This window comes from Orbicella faveolata, unplaced genomic scaffold (genome assembly GCF_042242905.1).
Source record: "Orbicella faveolata isolate gen_17 unplaced genomic scaffold, um_ofav_v1 contig_14, whole genome shotgun sequence".
Classification (NCBI taxonomy): Eukaryota; Metazoa; Cnidaria; class Anthozoa; order Scleractinia; family Merulinidae; genus Orbicella; species Orbicella faveolata.
The window spans coordinates 12,956,203-12,982,046 of NW_028301541.1; the positions used below are offsets into that span (position 1 = coordinate 12,956,203).

The following is a 25,844-nucleotide window of genomic DNA, read 5'->3' on the forward strand; positions in this document are numbered from 1 at the left end:
GCCTTTAAGATAGCTCAGTAAATGACCAGTGCTAGTTATGACCACTTATCAGATTGCTGAGCTGATTGCCTTCAAGACACATTTTTACCTTAAACAGTTCAAGTTCTTCAAAACATCAGAAACACTGACATCTATCATATTTCTTATTTCTCAATGAGCTTTAAATAAATTTTAAGTGAACTGACTTAAACATAAATTTCTTTTCAGTACCTGTTTTACCAAGTTGCTGGAGTCTGGGTATGTAGAAATGGATTTCTTTTGTAATTTTTTTTTGTACTGCTTGATAGATGATGACATCCTTCTGGACCAGCATGTAAAAATGTTTTTTCTTCTTCACAGGGGATATGCTTGCCCTATATGTAACAGGTCTATGGTTGACATGTCTCGTATGTGGCGACAATTGGATCAGGAGATATCACGTACACCAATGCCAGCAGACTACAACGACTTCAATGTGACGGTTAGGACTTTTGTTTTATTTTTTTCTTTACAACTGTTTTTTGATTGAAACTTTTATAAATTTTTTTTTTTGCTTTGAAACTTTCAATATTGGTTTACATACATGTATTATACAGTATGGAAATGAAATATGCAAGTTGAACAATACTGTTATTTAACATTGATAATGATATATCAGATACCAGCATGATAGTACATGCAGGTAGTATTTCAGTCTCCCACTTTTTCAGTGAAATCATTCTTAAAACAGTATGAAGATAGCCATTGATGCACCTGTTTTGAAATCATCATTAGGAAGAGGGGACGCCTTGCACTCTGAGATAGCAAGTACACTAATCATTTCCTCAATATTGATTTCCCAAACCTAAATTGAGATATCTAGAATTTTCTCATGCTCTGAAATTCTCTTTATGAGGTTGAACAAAACACCAGGACCTGATACAATTAGCATCACACAATCACAAATTTTAATATTTATACTGAAATCAAACTGTAAACAGTATAGATTGCATGCAAAACAAGTGCAAGAGACACAAAAATCTGACTTACTTGGGAAGCTAAGTGACAGGAAAAATGTAACAGACACCAAAAACAATTTCAAAAAAGATGAAACAAATCAATGACATTTAACTCTAGAAAACACATGGTTACCCCTACTTTTTAACATGGAAAATCAATCTGCAAGTTTCACTCCACCCTTTCTTCCTTCCTTTGATTCCTGTAAACTTTTTCTGTGACCAAATCCACTGACCAATGTATAAAGCTTTCGCAGTCATAGCAAAGTTCAAGTTATATCCGACCTGAAGGTGAAACAATTTCCTTACGGAATGATTAATTTTAATTTTTATTAGCAATTTTCCCATTTTTGTAATATCTTAATGCAGAAATGATCTACATTGAATAGATTTTCGCACAAACGTTGTTTTATACAGAAGCTTGTTATATAAATAGCTCATTTCCCGAAGGTGTCCACTTAATACAGGTTTAACTATAGTCGATTGCCGAAAAAAAAGATATGAAAATTACAAAATTGATGAGCTGTATGTATTTTCAAATGATTCAAGCCGTGATGAAAATGTTTTGACGATCATCAGACAAGAGAATCGAGGAGAATTTGAACAGCACGTTTCACTACTATTTATGCAGTATCGTAAATAAATTAATACAGCCAATGGGGAAATGATATGAACAAATAGTTGATAAATAGAAGAAAAGACATTACTCAAGGCTGGGAGTTCTGCAGTCACTGATATTGCCTTGGAAAGGGAAGGGAAAAAAGAAAAGAGAAAAAGAAGTTATTACAACACAGGGTATTCGTATTTGGTCACCCAGACAAGTAGGAACCCCGCTGAACGGTTTAACTTTGTTGAGCAGACGAGATGTGGTTGTGATTTGATTCATGACTCTACGCTGGATGCAGTTTTTTGATTTCTAAAATCTCTCAAAAGGTAACAAAGAAAGAAAAAAATCACTTATATTGGCTGGGAAAATGAAGAAAGGAAAAATAGGAAAGAAAACGAGAATTATAACTTGCTTTGGTAATCGGATAAGAAGCGGTACTTTCTTAATTTTCTTTCTTAATTGGACAAGGATCACCGATATTTTCATGAATGTTTTCAATGGTGTCTTATCTCCTTGTGCATTCTCTTGACATTGCATTTTGCACTATTTCTTAACAATGGCAGTGAGCTTTAACGTTAACATAACCTATGGATTAAAACCTCAATTCAATGGCATCAAAATTGCCACTGTTTACCTCTGACGATCCATTTTCCAAGTTGAGTCGCAATAAACCATTAACTTAATTTTGTCTTCAGAGCAAACATCAACTTACGATGATTACTAGAGAAGTTAAGAAGTCTTTTTGTCTTTTTTCAGGGTTATGATTTCTGAAAATCATTTCACCTTTCATGACAGAAGGTCACACACTGCTTTTCTGCAACAGTTGCAGTTAAGCTGTCATTTTAATGGTGACTGAGTCAAAAGAACTTAGTCAATCCAATTGTGATTGACTAGAATTAATAAAAACAATTAAAATTCTGACTGCCTGTCATTTATTGTAGTTTAGGAAACCTTGAGTGATACACCATGCAGAAAGTGTTTTTTTTGGAGTGTCAAAACTCATGGCTTCATATTCTATTTGTAACGTTACTGAGACCTTGGGCATATGTAAATTGCTTACCACTTCTTAATCGACGTATTATAGTTTGGATTGGTTAAGTTCTCTTTATTTGCTAGAATTAATTAATTTCTAATTATCCTCTTTTTTAATAAGAATATTGTTTTTACAGCCAAGGATGACTATTCTTATTTTTCTGCTGATTTTAAGGTGATTCCTCAGAATTGCATTGCACATCCCTTCTGTGCACGATTTTCACGTCATTAGTGCATGCTGTGTGAGCGCATGCATATACACAACATATACAAAATGGTGGCTTCTTCTAAATGGCTTGGCTTGTGAGAGACAAATCATCGTTTTTTCCTCGGAAACGAGTACAGGGACCCAACAATTTTTTTGTTTAGTTTGAATGCAGAGATCACCATCTTTCTATACAGTGAATATGGATCAATTGCTATTGCAGAGGAAAAAATTATCACGGAAAATGAGAGCATAGCTAGCACTCATACAAGATAATATGTGGCCCCAGAACACTGCGTGCTTGGAACACATTGTATCCCTGTCGACAAAATATGAGTGCCCTTATCATGAAACGTACATCAAATTGCTCCTTTACCTTTATGCAATACATCCATTGTTGTATTTCTTGCTTAACTTTCTATTTTTCTGCTCTCTTAAAGCGTAAGGTGAATGGTTAAGATATAAACGTTTCTTAAAGCAGATAATTTCAGGAATTATGGGGTTTATAGCTAGTGTAGTGGCTAACATCATTTTTTTGGCAAAATTGTTCACTTAATGATACAAGCATGAAATTTGACAGAAATGTTCTAGATTAAGTATTCTTTCATTCTGATCAATTAGCCACTTCAAATTTGGCGGTATAACATTTTTTTAACAATATACAAAATAGGTGGTCTTTATCTCAACATGGCCGCCATTGACTTTAAGTATAGAGTTAATTGGCAACCTTATACAGGAGAAATTGATGATGCTGCAGTACAAAAGTTCATTGTTGAACAGAAGAAACTAAAACAGTACTATGGCTGAGTAGACCCGGCAACTTAACATAGGAAAGACTGCTGGCAAAAAAGTCCACAGGCTATCAAGAGTTGCAGAAGGAGCAGCCATTATTTTGGCCAGTGGAGCATGTCTGTAAGTATTGTAGAATTTTGCACTTAGGTTAATTACGATAATAGATTTCAGTCTTAACCATCATATATTACTTGTGTTCGGGTTGAAAGGTTGACATATGTTTTACAGCTTTTTGCACTTTAAACCTCTCAGACAATTCATCTCAAAGATAGGTCTTCACATAGAAATGGCTGCTCTGAAATTGACCGGGATAAGCTCCAGCCTGATGGGCCACTTGGCTCGTATGCAGACTTTACTTTACTTCAGGACAGTGGTTGCACAAGTGCTTTTGTTGAGGCAGGAGTTGCCTTATCTGGTACTGCAGAATCTTATCTGTCAGCTTCAGGTGTTACCAGATCTCGTCAAGCACATAAGATAACAGCATGTTGTCTATCAACAAACAGAGGAAAGCTGCATATAACAGCTATAGCAGAGAGACATCTCAAAGTCCACAAGGTGTTCTTGATTTCAAGATTGGTGTAAGAAACGAAGACTCGAAAGTCCACAGTTCGCATTTTGGGATTCTGTTTTAGCTCTAGAGCTAACCATTCAAACACTGATTCGTTCATTCAGAGAAGTTGACTTTTGCCTATATCGTGAGGCTCTGGTGGAACTCTTTCCCTATTTCTTTGTAAACATTAATGTGAATTATGCGCGGTGGCTTTCAATTCACCTCAGAGATATGATGACCATCAATCAACAACATCCAGAAGTAGCAAGAGAGTTCTTCAAAGGACATTTTGTTGTGCACAGATCTTGCAAAGAACTCTCGTCAATTACAATCGACCAAGCCCACGAACAAAACAATGCAGTCAAAAAGGATGATGGAGGAGTGATAGGTTTGACAGAGGACCCTATAGCATTCCAGAGGTGGATGATAGCTGGACCAGAGGTGATCCGCCTAGTCGCCCACTACGAAGAGGTTGCGGGAACTAAAGATGCAACAATCAGTAGGAAAGATCACGAACAAGGCGGAAGTGCTCAAATAGCACTCTTTGAGAAAGTGGCAAAGCTATTCACAGTACTTAAAGAAATGGCAATCCTTTTAAAGAAGAGTCCAAGGATCTCCTTGAAATAGACACAAAAGACATTGCCGATCCAGGTAATTCAAGACTTGTTGCCACTCACCAGAGCAGAAGCAAAGATCAGTTCCAATCCTTCATCAAAGGACTGAAGAAAGAAGAGCAGACTTTGTTTTATCAACCAATCAGAAAGAACAAGATCACTTTCTTCAAGCAAGAGGAAATTTCCGGTGCTGCCAGTTCCAAGGAGAAGACACTGAAAGAGGACTGTCACCTATTTTCCCAACTCTACATTTCATGTCAAAGCAGACAGTGTGATTTGCATAAATTCTTCCGGAACGAAAACCAGTCAGCCCCAGCTTCCCTCAGTGACAGTGGAAAACTTCACACATGCCAGAAATCGCAATTGGGTGAGACTGTGATGCCAAACACAGAACCAGAAGCAGATGCAATCATCATAGATGGATCAGCTCTTGCCAACTCCCAACCCCCACGTACGTCAAAGACATTAATTATTTTGATGATTACGCCAATGACGACATCCTTCCAAGAGTTAGATCATATTCTACCAAGTACCAAAGACTTGACATTGTGTTTGATGTGTATAAGGAGTCCAGCCTGAAAGTAGAGGCACGATCTAAAAGGGACAAAGAGATATGAAGAACGGTTACATCAACCAGCAAGACCTCCAAAATAAGAAAAGATTTCTGAGAGATAACAACAACAAGACTGGAATTTTCCATTTTCTTGCGGACTGGTTGTCCGAAGCAGACATGCCATGCTTGGTCATTGTGACAAAGGAAGAAGACGTCTGTTGCAATCGTGTAATTGCGTTAGAAGATTTAGCACCATGTACGCAGGAAGAGGCAGACCCACATATTTTTGTGCACGCACGACATGCGGCAAAGGACGGCAGTAACGCTTTAATGATTAAGGCAAACGACATGGATGTGGTAGTTATTGCCATATTTGTCATGAAATCCTTAAACGAGCCTGGTCGACTTGAAAAAAGGTGGATTGCATTTGGCCGAGGAGGAAATTTGCGATTGATTCCATTGCACACAGTGGTAAACACAATCGGTCCAGAGAAAGCCAGTGGACTCCCATTCTTTCACGCATTTACTGGATGCGACACTGTGTCTGCTTTCCATGGCAAAGGGAAGAAGTCTGCATGGCAAACATGGAATGTCTGTAAAGAGGCCTCGACCACCTTCACCAAACTCACCCAATCAGTGTGTGACAGCTCTTGACAATGCTGATCTCCAGAGTCTAGAGAAGTTTGTCAAGGTCATGTATGACAGGTCCAGTGCAGATACAAGTGTGAATTATGCAAGACTGAATCTCTTTGCTTGCAAACAGAGGCCGTATGATGCAATACCACCTAGTCAGTCTGCCCTCAAGCTACATTCAAACCATGCTGCCTACCAAGGAGGAATTATCTGGGGGTCAAGCCACTCTCCCTCGACCTGTCCCAAAAAGTCCAGCTGACTGGGGATGGAGTAGGCAAGAAGATACTTTGGACTGACATTCCATCAGTTGCCGCAAGTTGTCAAGAACTAACCATGCAGAAGTGGCTGCAGGAAGGACTGTTGGGGGAGGTGCAAATGTCTTCACTCTGGGCTGAACTGTACAGCTTTGTGTAGCTGTTCGTGTGAAAAGTAGCTCCACCTGGTCATCGACTATAGTAGGCATACAATGTAAATTGTATAGCAGCACTATTTGACACTGTTACAAAATTAATCAAAAGCTTGTTTAAAAAACTGTTTTTGAATTAGCCAGCTAGAAACTGCTGGGCGTAATGAATTGCCGTCCTGAATACCAGAATTCGGTTGAAGTAGGCACGTAATGTAACTTGTGTATTTGAAACTTATACGTGATCAGAGGTTGTTTAAAAAAGAATTGTTTGGGAATTACCCAGCTAAGAAACTGCTGGGCGTATTGAATTACTGTACTGAATACTGGATAGGCACATAATGTAACCTGTATATAACAGTACTATGAGATCAGTGTCTGTTAAAGAAAGAATTCTTTAGAGTTGTTTGGCCATTTTCAGAAACTTAAAGTGTATGGAATAATCTACTGTATTTAAAGGATGCTAGCAGTAAAAAGTTGTAATCAGGGAGTAATAAACCGCTCAAATGTTGCTTCAAGATGAGTTGGAAGTAAATATATTACTCAAAATGGCCACCATTGTATCACATCGCACTCATTTTTAGCCATTTTGAAAAAAACTCTTGTTAATGCAAATTTCGAGTGGCTAATCGACTAGATTGAAAGAATACTCAATTTAGAATGTTCCTGTCAAATTTCATGCTTGTATCACCAAGTGAACAATTAAAGCTGTTAGCCGCTACACTATTATTAAAGGTCCTCCATTCCTAAAGGAATATGGGGACCCCCCTTTTTGCTCATGGATGCTATGTAACATCCATGAGCTTAGAAGGCAGTCGGATGGCACTCATTCACTCACTCACTCACTCCATTCTAATTAATTTATTCATTAAACCTGGATTAAACAGTTTTCTCCTACCTCCCCTGCTAAGTATTGTTTTTGTCCAAGAGTGTTTAGTCGTCTTCAGGAAGGTTCTTTGACTAACAAAAAATGCAAATCTCTCTCTCAGACATGGGTTAATGTTTAATCCAGTATCCCCACAGGGGGTCAGATACACACAAAAAAGGTGAATTTTCTGGTGAAGTAAACAGGGTCATTTTAAGCCATTTCATTAGCAATATTAAAGGGAAAAAATGACCCAAAATACCCTGGGCGGGTACCTTAAGTGAAATTGGGCAAAATATTCTTGGCAGTCCTGGCATTCTCAAGTTGATTGTCTAATTCACAAATGGTAAACGTCATAGCGTGCACTATTGAGTTATGGATGCACGCGGGAGGTTGCTAAGCACGAAAGAAGTGTAAGAGTCGCACAAGGCTATTGCCTCCTGCGACTCTAGCTTCTTGAGTGCTTAGCAAACCTCCCAATTGCATCCATAACTCAATAGTGCACACTATGGCATTTACCATTTGTTTTATAACATAACATTGAGACATTGGAACAACAGAAGTCCTTTTATTGAGCTACATCACAAAAGAATGTTCGTGTAGTCTTACATGACAAGAGAAAACAAGCGCGTAAAAATTCGTTCATGACAACTGACTGCACACCAGTAACTCGATAAAGTTTCATCTTCAGACAACTGTGAAGACAGTTTTGCATTTCTGGCAGAAGAACGTCGGCCGTTACTTTGGAAACAATGTCTGTCAAAAGATTTGCTTTGTAAACATTAGCACACACATCAGCAGCGTACACCAATGGGCAAATAGTAGATGCAATATTTGCACAACAGTAATCATTGTTATACAGCTGTTTCATAATGTTAACTGAACAAGGACCATAACCACTTTACCTTGACCCAGAATGCACTGCTGACTCATATACATAATTATATTGTCAATTTTGCCCCGACTGGTAAATATGGTGAACTCTCATTTAATGATTTCATTTTGAAACATACTGTTGTTATTCTTTGACACTACATCATGTACAAGTTAATATGATAACAATGTTCCAATTCCAATCAAAATTAATTATTATCCATTTTAAAATTTATAAGCTGTCTGTGTGAACAACCTGTTATTTGATTTTTGTATTTCTTTCCTTTTTCGAGCAGTCAGGCCTCTAGCCCTGGCTGGGAACATTTTATTGTGTTCTTGAGCAAGACACTTAACTCTCACAGTGCCTCTTTCCACTCTGGTGTATAAATAAGTACTGGCAAAGTTAATATGGTGGCGTAACCCTGCAATCAACTAGCATCCCATCCAGGGGTAGTAGAAATACTCCTGGTCGCTTCATGCTACAGAAACAGTGCCGACCTGATGGGCCACTTGGCTCATATGCAGACTTTACTTCCACTTTGGAGTTGCTGTTTGCCTCTTTTTTAGAACAAATCCTTGTGTAAAACATTTCATATGAAAATGACTTGATTTTCAAGAGAATGAAGGTGACATGCATTTTCATATGAATAGTTTTGCACAAAGACTTGTTTTGCCACAGAGGCAAAAGTCAACTATTCATCCATGAGCTGGCTCAGGGAGCCTTTGATTAATTCCAAATTTTAAGTTCTCTTGATATAAACAACGAACAGGTAAAGCTTGAAAGAAAATCTGTTGGTAGTTCTATTTCAATGGAATTACCTTAAGCTGAAAACATTCATGTAAATATTCTTAGATTATAGCATATGACATTTCTGTTTTTGAATGTAATTTTGGAGGCAGCCTGCAGGCGTTAAAGCCTGGTGACACATAACTTCTTGCAGAAAAGTTATTACCATCAAACATAAGGCTGGTGGTGTTTTTGTTGCTCTTTGGCTAGTTTTGCCATTTAGAGAAATATAGTTGTATATATAATTGTACATATTGTATTGTATTTCCAACAGACAAAATTATGATCATATTTTATTCTTTTCAATATCTCATCCTTATCCTTTGGTTTATTCTTAAAATAGTCTTAAAATTTTGCAAATTTCAGCCTCGATATTCTTATAAATTATATTCTTAAAAAAGAAGGAACTTGTAATTAAAAAATTTGGACTGCTGATCAATCAATCAATCAATCAATCTTTATTTACAGAGGGTAACACTTACTAGTTACTCAACTAATAAACTTGTGGCCCTCTTAAATATACAATAATTAAAAATCTATTTAAAACCTATGTAGAATTATTTAAAACCTAGTGGTAAATAAAAGTCGAAAATGTAATCCAAGATTAACTAAAAGGTAAATTCACATTACATTATAAATATTAAAACTGTATTTTTTTTTAAGTTAAAGGGGCTCAGTCATGGTTTGTGCATATTGAAAAGTTAAGCCTCAATTTTTCAAATTTGTTGTTTGTGATCCATGTTAATCTTCTCCATCCTTAGCCATCCTTGTTCCTTTCTGGTTTATCATTATCTCTTTGGTGTTTTTCTATCTTATTTAACTGCTATTTTCAGGTTTCCTACCATTTAAAGGTAATTTTGTATGTGCTTATCAGTAAGGGTTTTTTAAAACATTTGACAATAAAAATAAACAGTAAAAGTTTGCGACATTTCGACCGCTCTTCGGTCATTATCAAGCAAGATGTAAGAAGTAAAATTTGCAAAGATATGTATAGCTACAAAGAGGTAAGAATGTGTGAAAATTATTAATGAGGTAAAAATATGTAAAAAGTATGTAAAAGAATTTACAAAGTAGTGCTTAAAACAATAAAAAACATGTAAAACTAATTAATAAAAAAAAAGAGATTATTTAAAAACTTTCGCACGAATAGAGTCAGATTGTACATTGAGACTAGGTCTCAGTTCGTGAATAAAAAACATTTCAAAAATAAGACAGTCAAACTTGGTTGTACATTTCTTTAAAATCGAAAAGTTATTAGTAAGATCTTTAGGGGCCAAAGAATGTTCCTCGCGAAAATGTTTTCCAGTTGATGACGATGGGTTTTTGTGCTCATCGACGCGTTGGTGCAAGCGCCGGCGCGTAAAACCAACATAACCTGCATTACACAGGTCACATTTTAAATGGTACACAAGGGACTGTTGGTTAACGACTGGCAGCTTGACTTCACGTGATTTCAGGTCTCGCTCAATCTTGTGGCTGATGAAAACAGGTTGGATGGTGGTGTTTGTTCATAAAGTTGACCGTTAAACAGGAAAAGTTGATCTTTTGTTGCCCCTTCTAGGAGATGGATTAGGTCCTGTTTAATGGTCAACTTTATGAACAGACCGACGGTGTCGCCATGGGCTCCCCGCTTGGACCCCTGCTCGCCAATGTCTTTATGTGTAGCATTGAGGAAACCCTGGATCGTGAAGGAAAGATGCCCAGCTACTACAGAAGGTATGTCGACGACACACTGACCATCATGCCTAACCAAGCATCAGCCAACAACTTTCTGGAGACTCTGAACGATTGCCACTCCTCTATTAAGTTCACAATGGAGATAGAAAATGACCGCATGCTTCCTTTCCTTGGAACGCAATTGCTCAACAAATCCAACCACGTTGAGACAAAGGTTTATGTGAAGTCCACAAACTCTGGTCTCTTGTTACACTACAAAAGTCATGTTGACGATCGTTATAAACACGGCCTACTAAAAACTATGCTGGATCGTGCGTTTTGACTTTCTTCTAACTGGACCTACTTCTCCAAAGAATGCGATCGTCTCAAGTTGTTGTTCTCCCATCTTGAATACCCAGATGACTTAATTAATTCAACCATAACACGCTTCATTGCCATCAAAGTTTCTGAGCAACCTGTTCCTTCACCGACTGACAACAACAGTCCAGAGCCCTTTCAGATTGTCCTACCATTCAAAGACCAAGCTTCAGCTAATTTTCTTCGCACACAACTGAAAGATCTTAGCACGAAAACAAACACCACCATCCAACCTGTTTTCATCAGCCACAAGATTGAGCGAGACCTGAAATCACGTGAAGTCAAGCCGCCAGTCTTTAACCAACAGTCCCTTGTGTACCATTTTAAATGTGACCTGTGCGATGCAGGTTATGTTGGTTTTATGCGCCGGCACTTGCACCAACGCGTCGATGAGCACAAAAACCCATCGTCATCAATTGGAAAACATTTTTCGCAAGGAACATTCTTTGGCCCCTAAAGATCTTACTAATAACTTTTCGATTTTAAAGAAATATACAACCAAGTTTGGCTGTCTTATTTTTGAAATGTTTTTTATTCCTGAACTGAGACCTAGTCTCAATGTACAATCTGACTCTATTCGTGTGAAAGTTTTTAAATAATCTCTTTTTTTTTTTATTAATTAGTTTTACATGTTTTTTTATTGTTTTAAGCACTACTTTGTAAATTCTTTTACATACTTTTTACATATTTTTACTTCATTAATAATTTTCACACATTCTTACCTCTTTGTAGCTATATATATCTTTGCAAATTTTACTTCTTACATCTTGCTTGATAATGACCGAAGAGTGGTCGAAACGTCGCAAACTTTTACCGTTTATTTTTATTGTCAAATTTTATATGTGGCCAAAATAACTCAAAATACTGTGACTGAGCTCCTTTAAAAAACTGTAAAATGATGAATGTCTTTAATCCTAGACACACACAAATCAATCAAGCCCTTTTTAAAACTATGTACACTTGAGCTGTACTTTAATTTAAAAATATTGGGAATGGAGTTCCAAAGTCTTGCTGCTCTTACACCAAATGATCGCCCTCCCTCAAATTCTCGTTTCAAATGAGGAAAGGCGAAGTTTATAAAACCATGACGACTATTTAAATCATTGATGTCCGAGTTACTTATTAAAGGAGGTTACTCTAAAAAACATATTTTTGGCAATGCTAATAAAAACCTTGCACTAAGTTTAGCTACTCACGGAAGTTTCAGCCTCTTAAGTGCAGGTTTTCCTTGTGAAATTTGTCTCCAAAGTTCAAACATCGTTGCCGCCATTTTGAATAGTATTCAGCAGCCAGGCTGCATTTTCGTGACATCATTCCGTGTGAATGGCATCCTCAAAGTCGATCTTTCAAGACGAATTTCTTCAGGATAGCAGGCACTTCAGATGCTGAAGTGGAAAAGCTGAATGTTTACTTGCTATAGGCGAAGACAAAAAAAGTCAGCTTTGTGGAGTAACCTTCTCCTTTAAGAGTTCGTTCATGCACACTGGGGTTTGTCTGTTGATACGGTTGTAACGTGCACAGCTTGTTTCTGGAAACAAAACACCCTCTATAAGTTTCCAAGAGAACACGATGACCACACCATGTACCCATAGAGCATTACTTGCTTGATCATGGCTTTGTAATATGCTATCCGATCTTTCAGAGGAAGAAATCTCTTAATTCTACTCAGAACAGCAATGCGCTGAGAGAGCTTATTACAGAGGTCATGGGTATGAGCATCAAAGGATAGCTTGCAGTCAAATGGCTCCCAGCACTTTTTATGAATGCACTTGTTCAAGATCAGAAATGTAAAATTTGCCCGCTTGTTTACAGAAAAATGTTCACAGATGAGTACTATTCATCTTGCTATTTTCCTCAGATGGGCAGTATGGGCAGATAGTGTCTCTCCACCAATGAACACTATTGCATCAAGCCAGTAAGAATCAGAGAAAATTTAGTGGTGAATTATAAAAGACACATAGCAACCATCAGTTCTCTTTTTTTCTGTAGATTCTTTGTCGAGATTGTCACAAGGTAACTTAATACATACTAGTTATGGTATACCATGGAATATCCCACAATACACTTGTATTTTCTCGGTATACGTGCATGACCCTTTAGATGAGTCTGTATACCATGAAAATACAAGTGACAAGTGGGATATTTCATGGTATACCACAAGAGAATGTTGCATAACTATTTTATACCATGCAGTAGAACATACAGTGGCCAACACAGTCAATGCGACATATGCAAGGCACTTGATGGAAAGGTTGGATGTAATACCATCCAATATACAAACTCTTTCCTGTATTCTGATTCTTGGCTGTATTTTCCATGGCATGGTATAAATAAAGATAGACGGTGTACTGTTGATTGCAGTTTTATTTGCCACGATCAAAATTACATGTACACTGTACCACAGCAATCAGTAAACCATGAAAAAAAGAAACAAACAAACAAAGTCAGAAAATTTTTTATTCTGTAAAAGTGAACTTCTGTTTCCTAAGAGGTCTGTTAACATGGTTGATGGTGGTAGGAAATGCAATGGTCAGTTGAGATTTGAAAACTTTTCAGCGTTTGCATTATTTTCAAAAGTACAATAAAGTGGTCAATACTGACGCAGCTAATTAAATTTACTGATGGAAAGATGCTATTAATGAAAATTGTATCAACTGTTTCCAAAAGCCATGGAGTGTTCAGTAGTCCAGTTCTCATTTCCTTTAAGTTTATGAATGAGAAAAAACAAAAATAAATGAAAACAAGCCTAGAGAGCACAAGACAAACTAATTGTCGTGTTTGTAAAATTTGATAACAAGCATTTAAAAAGCATTTAAAACCATCATCATTTCTTGTAGGAAAGTAAGGTCAGATTTCATATTCTTGGACTGAAGTGTATGGAGTGTGGGTCATATAACACCAGTAAAGAAGGTGAAGAGGGAATTCCTATGGTGCTGAGACCTCAGGCTGATGTTCAACAACCTGATGAGGGAGATGGCTGGGAAACTGAAGAAGAAGAAGAAATTCTGGGAGGAGAGGAAGCCAATGAAACAAATGAAGATCAGCCAAACATCCAAGAGGCAGTGGATAATTTTGAAGGGCTGAATGTATCAGAAGTTGTGTTGAATATAGATGAGGAGAATAACAATGTTCTTCCCTTGGACTGAGAGTGTGTGAACTATATGACTTAAATGCACTTTTTACACACTTGTATCAGGCAAATACCTGGTAGCCTTAACACCCTTTCACCCTTGCAATCCTTTTTTGTAAACTTGAGTTTCAAATTGAGAGCGTCTTCAGCTGGTGTTTTTAGTAAAGTGTTGTGTTGCACCATTGATAGTGTCTTCTTTGAATTGAAGGATGTTGCCTGAAGAAAAAATAATCACATGTATCTGCCAACGAATCCAAACATTTTAAAAAAAAATTACTAGACCGTTCCTAGTCCGGACATACGTTATTGGATATAGCACAGCAAAATTTCATTTTCTTTTTCTAGTTTCAACATAAAATTATATACACAATTTCATACAGGATAGAACATTAAGGTCCCCATGAACTGTTTCTACTTTTTCACGTGAATCTACACATTGCCCAAAGGACTTCACTTGCTTCTGCGGAAAAAAAATATTTTGATTTGAACAAAACGTAATATTGACATTAATTTTCAAAGCATTTGAAATTTCCTGCCATTTGGGGTAACTGTTCATTTCTGTCATCTCTCAGTTCTTTTCCATAACAAAGGGATTGTGATGATGATTAAGGAACAGTGTGTCTTCGAACTAAACGTAAACACATTGTGGACGAGGGAAACATCTTCAAGTTTTTTCTTTGAGTTTATTTTCCAAAAATTATGCGGGAAATAAGTGCCAGAAAGATACGTTGCAAGGACAAGATGCAACCACGTACAATTTTCCTTTGTTTTGTAAATGCTATGGCATGGTTAATACTCGGTATTTGTGGTGCTTCACTACTTCCAGCCATTTCATGACAACCTTCTTTCAAGCAAAAGTTGCTGTAAGAAATAGAACATTATTTTTCTCTTCAAATTGTATATTTCTGATCAATTCCATTTAATAGAAAGTGACCATACAAGTTCAAGAAAGTATTGGATAACCTTTCTACATAAAACACAATTTTTAATTAGCTTCTGAGGTTAATGGCTCATTGTTGGACAATCAAATAACTCAAAAGAACCAAAACGTAAACACAAACCTTTGTTTGAAACTTAGTCCTCGATAATAATTGCAATGGTATATCATAATAACTCTTTATATACAGTAATATGTGTAATTTTTTCACATTTTGATTGGTTCTTATTAACTAGTAATTGGAGGACAGATGCAGTTGACATCATAAACCATGATGCCATTTTTTGTATCTTTATTATAAAACAAATACAATCCATGTTTCCATGCGGAATGTACATTAGTGACAGGAGTAAACTGGTATGATCTTACCGTGGTAGAATTATAAGTAGGGCAAGTAATCCAATTATGTTGTATTGTAAGCAGTGTAAGTATTAGTATTGTTAGTAGCGTGAGTATGCGTATTATATAAAGTAAGTGTTAGTATCGTAAGTGGCGTAAGTAATAAGTTTTTTGTAAGTAGTGTAAGTAACTACATTAATATTGTATTGTAAGCAGTGTAAGTAGCTATTAATTAAAAAAATAAATGAATAAAAATTAATAAAAAAAAATGTTTCCATGCGTGTGTTCAGTATTTTACAATAACCACGGAAATTCTTGCACACTCATTGGCTAATTTTCATTGTCAATAAGCAGACAGACACATGAATTTATAATTTATGCGATGTTAATGCAATGGACAAGAGTGGACAATTTGACAATTTGCTATTGTAAAAAACAAATTGACGTCAGCTTTTCATGTGTCTGTCCTGTTATTGACAATGAATTTAATCATAACATCACCAAAGTAGGCTGCGCGTCCGCTCAGCAATCCACAGGTACTTTGACAATGCCCTGATGAAATTCATGATCAATAACAGGACAGATGCGTGAGAAACTGACGTCAGTTTTTTGCAGTAAGAACATCAGTGACAAACTTGGTATGGCCTCCTGTGCCACATTTTTGTTATTACCACATTTGGATGTCATTTGTAATTACTGAACAGATGGATGGCCATGTGAAATCTGTTTGATAGGTAATAGTAATTGGACCAAGTGGAGTACATTTCAGGGAGTAATCGCGCAAGCAATTTCAAAATGGGACGAGTGCGAGGCCAATTTGAAATTACAAGCACGATTTCTCCCTGGACTGTACTACACGAGGTCCAATTGTTAATTAATTGTATCTATAACAAATTTCGGAGTTAAAAATGTCTTTTGAAAACTTCTTTAGAGAGAGAACGTCTGTAGCGCTTTTCATAAGTTTTGAAAATTGTAGGAAACATTGCGAAGGAAGCCATTAAAGTGCGCGTAATTGACATGCGAATCACGTGGATATCCAATTACAGGTATGCTATTACAAACAGTTCAAATTGGATACCTGAACACCCATGTGATCGCGCGCTAATTACGTGATAAATAGGCGTGAAGAGAACCAATCATGACAGAGAATTTTGTTATATATATGATAAATAACTAAATAGCCTGTCCGTGGTGAAACGGTGCATTCAGATGCCAGAAAGTTCCAAATGTTGCAATAGCTAAATTTTGCAATTTTGGTGCTCCAAAAATACATTATCATCATCATTATTATTATTATTATTATTATTATTATTATTATTATTATTATTATTATTATCGTTATCAAAACTACAACAAAATTCATGAATCTGATTGGCTATCAACAGGCTTAATTTTTTCCCAGATAGGACAGACATCATTCTGCATGCTCTTTCCTCGACAAATGTACTTGAATAGATTCCTTTTCCTGTGTGTCTTCGTCTAAACGCACTCACCTGTTAAAATTTTTAATTTTTATTAACACTTTTAACCAATGGTTATGGTCATCAAATCTTGTTAGAGTTTTGATTAATTGGTAACAGGGCTTCATGGTGTACATTTGTCTGTAATCATACTCATACTAAAACAAGTTGGACTCCTCCTATGCTATGCCTGATTTTGTTAATCACTTGTATGATTACAGACCGTATTGGACAATGCAACCATTAGTTATTTTGTGAAGTTTGCTAATAGTAGGAGGAGGAAAGTATTTAATACTCTGAAATGAAAGCATCAAAGTTTGTTGTCCTTTATAAATAGCTTTAAGTGAGTAGTGTTATCAAAGTTTGCAGCAAGAAAACAGCTGTGTGCAAAATAGTTTCAACATCCTTTATTTCTCACAAACAACTTCTCAAAGTCTTTATTTATGAAAGAACATCAATGTATAATTTAGCAAATACTGTGATATCAAACAGGGGCGTAACTCCCTTTAAGCCCGTAAGCTCGGGCTTACAAACTTTTCTCCTTATATTTATTTTTTCTGGGAATATTTCTTTTTTATTTCATATAACTAGTTTTCTGGGTGACTTTGTTTTTAAGTCCTCGTGTCCCTAACCTTCTTTTCGGGTTTCTTTCCCACGTCTTGAGTTCTATGCTTAGATTACACTGATAAATGCAACGCTTGCACCCGTGGTTGCGGGTTTTGTTAAACGTTTTCACTGTTTTATCTAATTTGCGAAGCAATGCTTTGGTATACATGCGATCTGACCGACAAGAAAGAGTACGAGAACGAGATGTTGCGATGGAAAACAAAGTGACTGCATTCCAGGCATTCAACTGGAAAATAACCAGCAACTCTGGCTGACACTCGACTGCATAAATACAACTCTTTATCGAAACGTTAACACCATCCTCACGATCCTTCTCACGATCCCTGTGTCAACTGCAACTCCTGAGCGCAGTTTTAGCCCGATGCATAGAGACTAATCTACGGGCAACCATGAGGACAGAGCGACTCTCGGCCCTTGCTCTAATGCACGCGTACAAGGACACGGCCATTGACGGGGAGGCCGTGGCTCGTGAGTTTTGCGGTAAGAAGAAAAGGATGCTAAACTCTGGATTCCCATAAAACTTGACTTGAGATACTTAGCTCGGCATTCAGTCCAGTAGTACTGTGTTGTACAGTACAATTCGTCATAGTTTCAAATCAGATCTCGTTTAGTTGCTGAGAATTCATGACGTGAGGATATTTTCCCGGCGGGGGGGGGGGGGGTACTCCAGGTAAAATTTGGTAGGGGTGTGCGGCTCGGTTTCCAACACCCTTACCCTGTTGACGACCAAAATCTGCGATTTTCAATACCCTATTTATGACCTGATCCTAAATCAATACCCTGTTTCAGAACTTCCTTATACTTAGTTCCCTAGTTCAGACCGACGTTAAAGGCATCGTGAAGGGCTTTTTTGTTGATCGGTCTTATCGATAATGACTGATAATGATGAAGAAGTAGCTTCTTCTAAAAAAAACTTACCCAATCAAGACTAGAATGCAAAAATTGTTACCCTATTTATGACCAACACGGCTGAAAAACCTTATCCTTTGGGGCCGCACATACCTATATAGCCCATATAAGGGAGTACCCCCGGGTGGGGACATTTTGTAATGATGCCTTATAGGCCACCTTGAGTTGTAATAAAGCATGAGTTAAATAGGCCTACTTGACTACCCCCACCTTCCCCGGCCGCACTACTCTTACGAGGTATAGAACGGGCTTACAAGCCATAAATGGCTAGCTACGCCCCTGTCACTCCATCTGAAGATATCCAGGTCGCTTTATGAACCCTCTTATGCGGAAAGAGAGTTCCACCAATACTTAGACCATTTAATGGGAGAAATAGTCCTCTGTAATTACAGTATTACACTTTTCAAGCCTTTTTTTAATGCTCTGATTTTGTTTAGTTAGTAATGTTGCTTTCGATAGCATGCAAACTCTGCTCAAATGATGGTAGTGCATTTTTTTGCTGTTGAACCTCTCAGGAAACAAATGTTGACTTCAACAGCTTCAAAGGGCGAGAATGAAGCGAAGCCCGCGGATGAAGTTGTTCTCTCTGAAACTCAGAACCTGGATAGGACAATGGAATGTGCGAACCCTATACGAGTCTGGAAAGTTGGCGCAACTGGCCGCAGAAATAAGGCGTTATAGGTTGGAAATCTTGGGAGTCAGCGAAGCTAGATGGAATCAATTTGGGGAAACCGAGCTGGCAAAGGGAGAGCTTTTCATATACTCAGGGAACGAGAGCAAGTATGACGTCCATGAGAGAGGGGTCGGCATCATGTTATCAGGGCTGCGAAGAAATGCCTGATGGAATGGGAACCAATAGATGATCGCATTATTGCAGCCAGAATTAACGCCAAAATCCAAAAGATCACCATCATACAGTGCTATGCTCCCACGAACAACGCTGAGCCATATGAGAAAGAGGAATTTTATAACAAACTGCAGGCGGTGGTCAACAACGCTCCGAATAGAGATATCCTCATCGTGATGGGTGACTTTAATGCCACGGTCGGACGGAATAATGCTAGCATTGAGAGGATCATTGGAAAGGAAGGACTCGGAGATGTGAATGAATATGGCGAAGAGTTGGTGGATTTGTGTGAATTAAATCGTCAAAGTATTAGTGGAACTCTCTTTCTGCATAAGAGGGTTCATAAAGCGACCTGGATATCTCCAGATGGAGTGACTGAAAACCAAATCGATCATATTCTTATAAGCCAGCGGTGGAGAACATCACTGCATGTGCGTGTGAAGAAAGGAGCCAATATTGGGTCTGACCATCACCTTGTTGTGGCTTCTCTGAAGATCAAGCTGGCTGCAAGAAAGCCGTTCATAAGTACAAGAAGGACTTTTGATGTCATGAAATTGAGAGACCCTGACACAAAACAGGCCTTTAAAATTGAGTCGCAAAACCGGTTTGAATCCCTATTCCTTCAACAACAACAACAACAAGAAGAAGCAGCAGTAGCAGCAGCAGCAGCAGCAGTAGCAGCAGCAGCAGTAGTAGTCGTAGTAGTAGTCGTGGTCGCGGTCGCGGTCGCGGTCGCGGTCGCGGTCGCGGTAGCGGTAGCGGTAGTGGTAGTGGTAGTGGTAGTGGTAGTGGTAGTGGTAGTGGTAGTGGTAGTGGTAGTGGTAGTGGTAGTGGTAGTGGTAGTGGTAGTGGTAGTGGTAGTAGTAGTAGTAGTAGTAGTAGTAGTAGTAGTAGTAGTGAGGATTGTAAGCAGGGATGGAGGTGAGCAGGCCCAAGATATTGATATCAACGTACAGTGGGAGAAAGCCAAGAAGATACTTGTTGACACATGTAGGAGTGTTCTCGGACGTATGAAAAGGACCCGGAAGGAGTGGCTGTCTGACGAGACATACAGGAAGATTGAAGAAAGACGGAAGGCCAACCAGATAATGAATGACGTTCGAAGGAGACAATGGAAACGTGAAGCAAATAGATACTACAACGAGAAGAATAGAGAGGTTAAGAAATCTTGCCGAAGAGACAAAAGGAACCTACTTGAGAGCATTGCACGAGAGGCAGAAGACGCGGCTACGAATAATGATCTGAGAACCCTATGTATGACAACACGGAAACTTAGCGGGCTAAGATGCAATCAGAATCGCCCAATTAGAAGTGAAGATGAAACTCTCTTGACGAAAATGGAAGACCAGCTTCAGCGATGGAAGAGGCATTTTGAATCCGTATTGAACAGACCAGCCCCAAGCCAAATACCAGATCCCCGACTTGTATAGGTTCCCCTGAGCATCGACACAGGACCTATTTCCAGAGGAGAAATTAGAACAGCCCTTACTCAACTGAAGAGTGCCAAAGCTCCAGGGGTGGATAACATCCCTCCTGAAGCATTGAAGGAGGAAGGGCCTTGTACTGTGGAAGCACTGCATAGAGTTTTAAATTTCGTATGGGAGAATGAAGAGATTCCAGACGACTGGAAGAGAGGTCTTTAGTAAAGCTGGCAAAAAAGGCGACCTTAGTTTGTTTGTAACTGGAGGGGAATAATATTGCTCTCAATACCCAGCAAAGTCTTAACCCAGGTCATATTGAACTGAATGAAGGTGGCAGTTGACGAAGCCCTGGGAGACGAGCAGGCGGGACTTAGAAAGGATCGCTCCTGCACCGATCAATTGCCACACTGAGGATTATTGTAGAACAACCAATTGAATGGTCATCCCCCTGTACTGGTTATTCGTGGATTTTGAGAAAGCCTTTGATTCTCTGGATAGGGAGGCTATGCGGAGGATTCTTCGTCGTAACGGTATACCTAATAAAATCGTCAACATGAAGGTTCAGTATCAGGGCTTTACTTGCCAAGTACCTCATGGAGGAACTATGACCGAGCCCATTGAGATCAAGACCGGTGTGAGACAGGGATGCCTTCTTTCGCCGTTGCTGTTCCTTGTGGTACTTGACTGGATGTCGAAGAACCCATATGAGGGTAAGCGTTTGGATCTCCAGTGGTCACTGACCCAACGCCTAGAAGACTTGGACTATGCTGACGATCTTTGCTTACTAACACACCGACTCAGGCTGATATGAAAGTGAAAGGAGAAAGATTACAAGAGACTGGTGGTCAGGTAGGTCTCAAGATCAACATCCAGAAAACAAAGGAGATGCGAATTGGCGTAAGGCACCAAGAATCATTGGAACTTCATGGCGAAGCTGTTGAAAGAGTGTCCGAGTTCACGTATTTGGGAAGCATCATCAATGAAACTGGCGGAACTGACGAGGACATAACAGCCAGGATAAGGAAAGCGCAATCGACATTCTCGATGCTTATGCCTGTGTGGATGGAAAAATGTATCAAATTGCAAACAAAGCTCAGGATTTTCATTACGAACGTGTGGTCCGTCGGACGAAAACTGCCAAAAATACCCTTGACTCTGATTTCCCGTGAATCGTACAAATAAAAATTTTATTCGACCTGAAATAAACTCAACAAATGATACACTTAAACAATAGCAACTATGTATGTATGTATGTATGTATGTATGTATGTATGTATGTATGTATGTATGTATGTATGTATGTATGTATGTATGTATGTATGTATGTATGTATGTATGTATGTATGTATGTATGTATGTATGTATGTATGTATGTATGTATGTATGTATGTATGTATGTATGTATGTATGTATGTATGTATGTATGTATGTATGTATGTATGTATGTATGTATGTATGTATGTATGTATGTATGTATGTATGTATGTATGTATGTATGTATGTATGTATGTATGTATGTATGTATGTATGTATGTATGTATGTATGTATGTATGTATGTATGTATGTATGTATGTATGTATGTATGTATGTATGTATGTATGTATGTATGTATGTATGTATGTATGTATGTATGTATGTATGTATGTATGTATGTATGTATGTATGTATGTATGTATGTATGTATGTATGTATGTATGTATGTATGTATGTATGTATGTATGTATGTATGTATGTATGTATGTATGTATGTATGTATGTATGTATGTATGTATGTATGTATGTATGTATGTATGTATGTATGTATGTATGTATGTATGTATGTATGTATGTATGTATGTATGTATGTATGTATGTATGTATGTATGTATGTATGTATGTATGTATGTATGTATGTATGTATGTATGTATGTATGTATGTATGTATGTATGTATGTATGTATGTATGTATGTATGTATGTATGTATGTATGTATGTATGTATGTATGTATGTATGTATGTATGTATGTATGTATGTATGTATGTATGTATGTATGTATGTATGTATGTATGTATGTATGTATGTATGTATGTATGTATGTATGTATGTATGTATGTATGTATGTATGTATGTATGTATGTATGTATGTATGTATGTATGTATGTATGTATGTATGTATGTATGTATGTATGTATGTATGTATGTATGTATGTATGTATGTATGTATGTATGTATGTATGTATGTATGTATGTATGTATGTATGTATGTATGTATGTATGTATGTATGTATGTATGTATGTATGTATGTATGTATGTATGTATGTATGTATGTATGTATGTATGTATGTATGTATGTATGAAAATAAAGGGTCTTAATACATCGTATAAACCAAGAAACGCGAACACGCGGTATTACACAATTGTTAATCACATGCGGTCGATTACCGAAATTACACTACCAGAAATCAAAGGAAACAACTTAAAGAAACAAAACCTTAGAAAACGAAAAAACCAACTTAAACTGACTCACTTCGTGACGGGATTCCAGAGTCCAATTAGACTGCAAAAAACCTTTAAAACTGGAAGCTATCCATTCCGACACGTGTAAAACTACTGAAAACGATTCCTAAATCAAGCTGCTCAAATTGCAATGTCAATCAATGTAATCATGTTTGATAGAAAGTGTAATATTAAACTATTAAAATCAATAACAAAACGTCACGCGAAATGTCACGCAAAACACTATGGGGCGCCGTTTGTAAATTTATTATTTAGACCGAATTTATGCCATTTTCCCCTTATTTATAAATAATTGGAAATGCTACAAAATTTGTTTATAAATAAGACTCAAGAACTTGTCCGTTGATATGTAAATAATTATTTTAGGTACGTTCTGATTTATAAATAATCTTTTACGATAGAGTTATTATATATAAATAATAAACTAAACAACTTCAATTATTTATAAATCAGGTCATGTCTAAAATAGTTTTTTACATATCATAAAGTTTGTAAATCCCATTATTTATAAATAAATTACTTCGCCGGGAGTGTAAATTCATTATTTAGAAATAATAAATTTCACCTCACCGAGTGTAAATTTATTATTTAGAAATAATGAACTTCACTGAGTGTGTAAATCCATTATTTAGAAATAACGAATTTCTCCTCGCCCAGTGTAAATTTATTATTTAGAAATAATGAACTTCACTGAGTGTGTAAATTCATTATTTAGAAATAATGAACTTCACTGAGTGCGTAAATTCATTATTTAGAAATAATGAATTTCACCTCGCCGAGTGTAAATTTATTATTTATAAATATGAACTTCATTGAGTGTGTAAATTCATTATTTAGAAATAATGAAGTTTCATCTCGCCGACTGTAAATTTATTATTTAGAAATAATGAATTAAACGTGTGTGTAAACTCGTTATTTAGAAACTCATTATTTAGAAATAATGAAGTTTCATCTCGCTGAGTGTAAATTTATTACTTAGAAATAATGAACTTCACTGAGTATGTGAATTCGTTATTTAGAAAAAATGAAAGTATGAATGGCTGACCCAGTGTCTCTTGCCCGATCGATTTCAGAGGCTGTTTCTCGCGTTATAAGACAGTTATTCAGGTAGGTATGTAGCCTGAAATTCAGCAGTGGCGGATCTAGGGGAGGTTCCCCCCCCCCCCCTTATTTTGCTTAATTGTGTTTAAGCGAGAATCACGCTTCAAATACCTATTACGTAGTTCTTATCCACTCAACAATTCGGCAGCTCACACTGCAACAGGAACAACGACAACGACAACGACAACAACTACTCAAAGGCCGAGGTAACAGGTAAATTTTAAGCCAAGAAATTGCTGCATGAAGAAAATGCAGAACTTTTAAAATCGGGAAATCGAATAATGTATTTACATGCTTAGATAATTCTTTGTAGCCTGCGAACAGGCTCACGTTGGAGCACAAACGCGCTCGGCGTAGCTGAGAGCGAGAAATCGACGGGCGAAGCCGCGAGAGGAGAAAGTCACTTCTTGGCGCCTCTTTCCCGCCGATCGCTATTCCTCTTCGTCACTCGCGCGTTTGATTCAAGCGTGAGTTTGCTCGCAGGTTAAATTCTTTGTGACCTTTGTGACCTTTGGACGGATAGCTGTGTGACACACTTTGTTTGTCTTGATCAAGTCACGGCTGGGCATGTCTATTCCAGGCAAGTCCAAAGATCGTACACGTGGAAAGCTAAATTCATTTACGTTTAAACCATCATTGAATTTCAATAGAAATCAGACATTTCACTTAACACGCCAAGCGATTTTTATTTTCTTCATGCAGCAGTTTCTTTTCTTAAAATTTACCTGTTACCTCGGCCTTTGAGTAGTTGTTCCTGTTGCAGTGTGAGCTGCCGAATTGCTGAGTGAATAACAACTCCATAATAGATAGCTGAGGCGGGGAATGGGGGGGGGGGGGGGGGAGAACGGGCTCCCCGAGCCCCTCCCCCAGCCCCTCCCCCAGATCCGCCAGTGCTGAATTTCAGGCTACATACCGCCGCCGTTACCTACTTGAGCAAGGGTAGCATTGACTGTCTCACTTATAGCGCGAGAAACGGCCTCCGAAATTGATCGGGCAAGAGACGCTGGGTCACCCATTCATACTTTCATTATTTCTAAATAATGAATTTACATACTCAGTGAAGTTCATTATTTCTAAATAATGAATTTCTAAATAATGAATTTACACACACGGTTAAATTCATTATTTCTAAATAATGAATTTACACACTCAATGAAGTTCGTTATTTATAAATAATAAATTAACACTTGGCGAGGAGAAATTCATTATTTCTAAATAATGGATTTACACATTCAGTGAAGTTCATTATTTCTAAATAATAAATTTACACTCGGCGAGGTGAAATTTATTATTTCTAAATAATGAATTTACACTCCCGGCGAAGTAATTTATTTATAAATAATGGGATTAACAAACTTTATGATATGTAAATAACTATTTTAGAGATGACCTGATATATAAATAATTGAAGTTGTTTAATTTATTATTTCTATATAATAACTCTATGGTAAAAGATTATTTATAAATCAGGACGTACCTAAAATAATTATATACATATCAACGAACAAGTTCTTGTGTCTTATTTATAAACAAATTTTGTGGCATTTCCAATTATTTATAAATAAGGGGAAAATGGCATAAATTCGGTCTAAATAATAAATTTACAAACGGCGCCCCATAAAACACTGTTCTTCATTGAAACAACGTGAAGT

The 25,844-nt window shown here is 37.3% G+C and overlaps 1 protein-coding gene, 1 long non-coding RNA gene and 1 pseudogene across 2 annotated transcripts in view; 2 read left to right on the top strand and 1 right to left on the bottom strand.

The window, feature by feature from the left end:
- Nucleotides 1-15,597, top strand: part of LOC110066850 (RING finger and CHY zinc finger domain-containing protein 1-like) — a 62,734-nt gene extending 47,137 nt beyond the window's left edge. The window contains exons 7-10 of the mRNA XM_089286682.1: nucleotides 208-237; nucleotides 340-460; nucleotides 12,912-12,935; nucleotides 13,760-15,597. Of these exons, the coding sequence (XP_089142808.1) occupies nucleotides 208-237; nucleotides 340-460; nucleotides 12,912-12,935; nucleotides 13,760-14,068 (484 nt within the window). The 3' untranslated portion in view covers nucleotides 14,069-15,597. The remainder of the gene's footprint in view (nucleotides 1-207; nucleotides 238-339; nucleotides 461-12,911; nucleotides 12,936-13,759) is intronic.
- Nucleotides 10,272-12,708, top strand: LOC149114066 (uncharacterized; annotated as a pseudogene).
- Nucleotides 15,598-17,180: 1,583 nt separating the features above from the next.
- Nucleotides 17,181-23,281, bottom strand: LOC149114067 (uncharacterized). The gene is made up of 2 exons (XR_016206400.1): nucleotides 23,102-23,281; nucleotides 17,181-21,646 (listed from the first exon to the last, which is right to left on the bottom strand). It is a non-coding gene; the product is annotated as an uncharacterized LOC149114067 (long non-coding RNA).
- Between the last annotated feature and the right edge of the window lie 2,563 nt (nucleotides 23,282-25,844).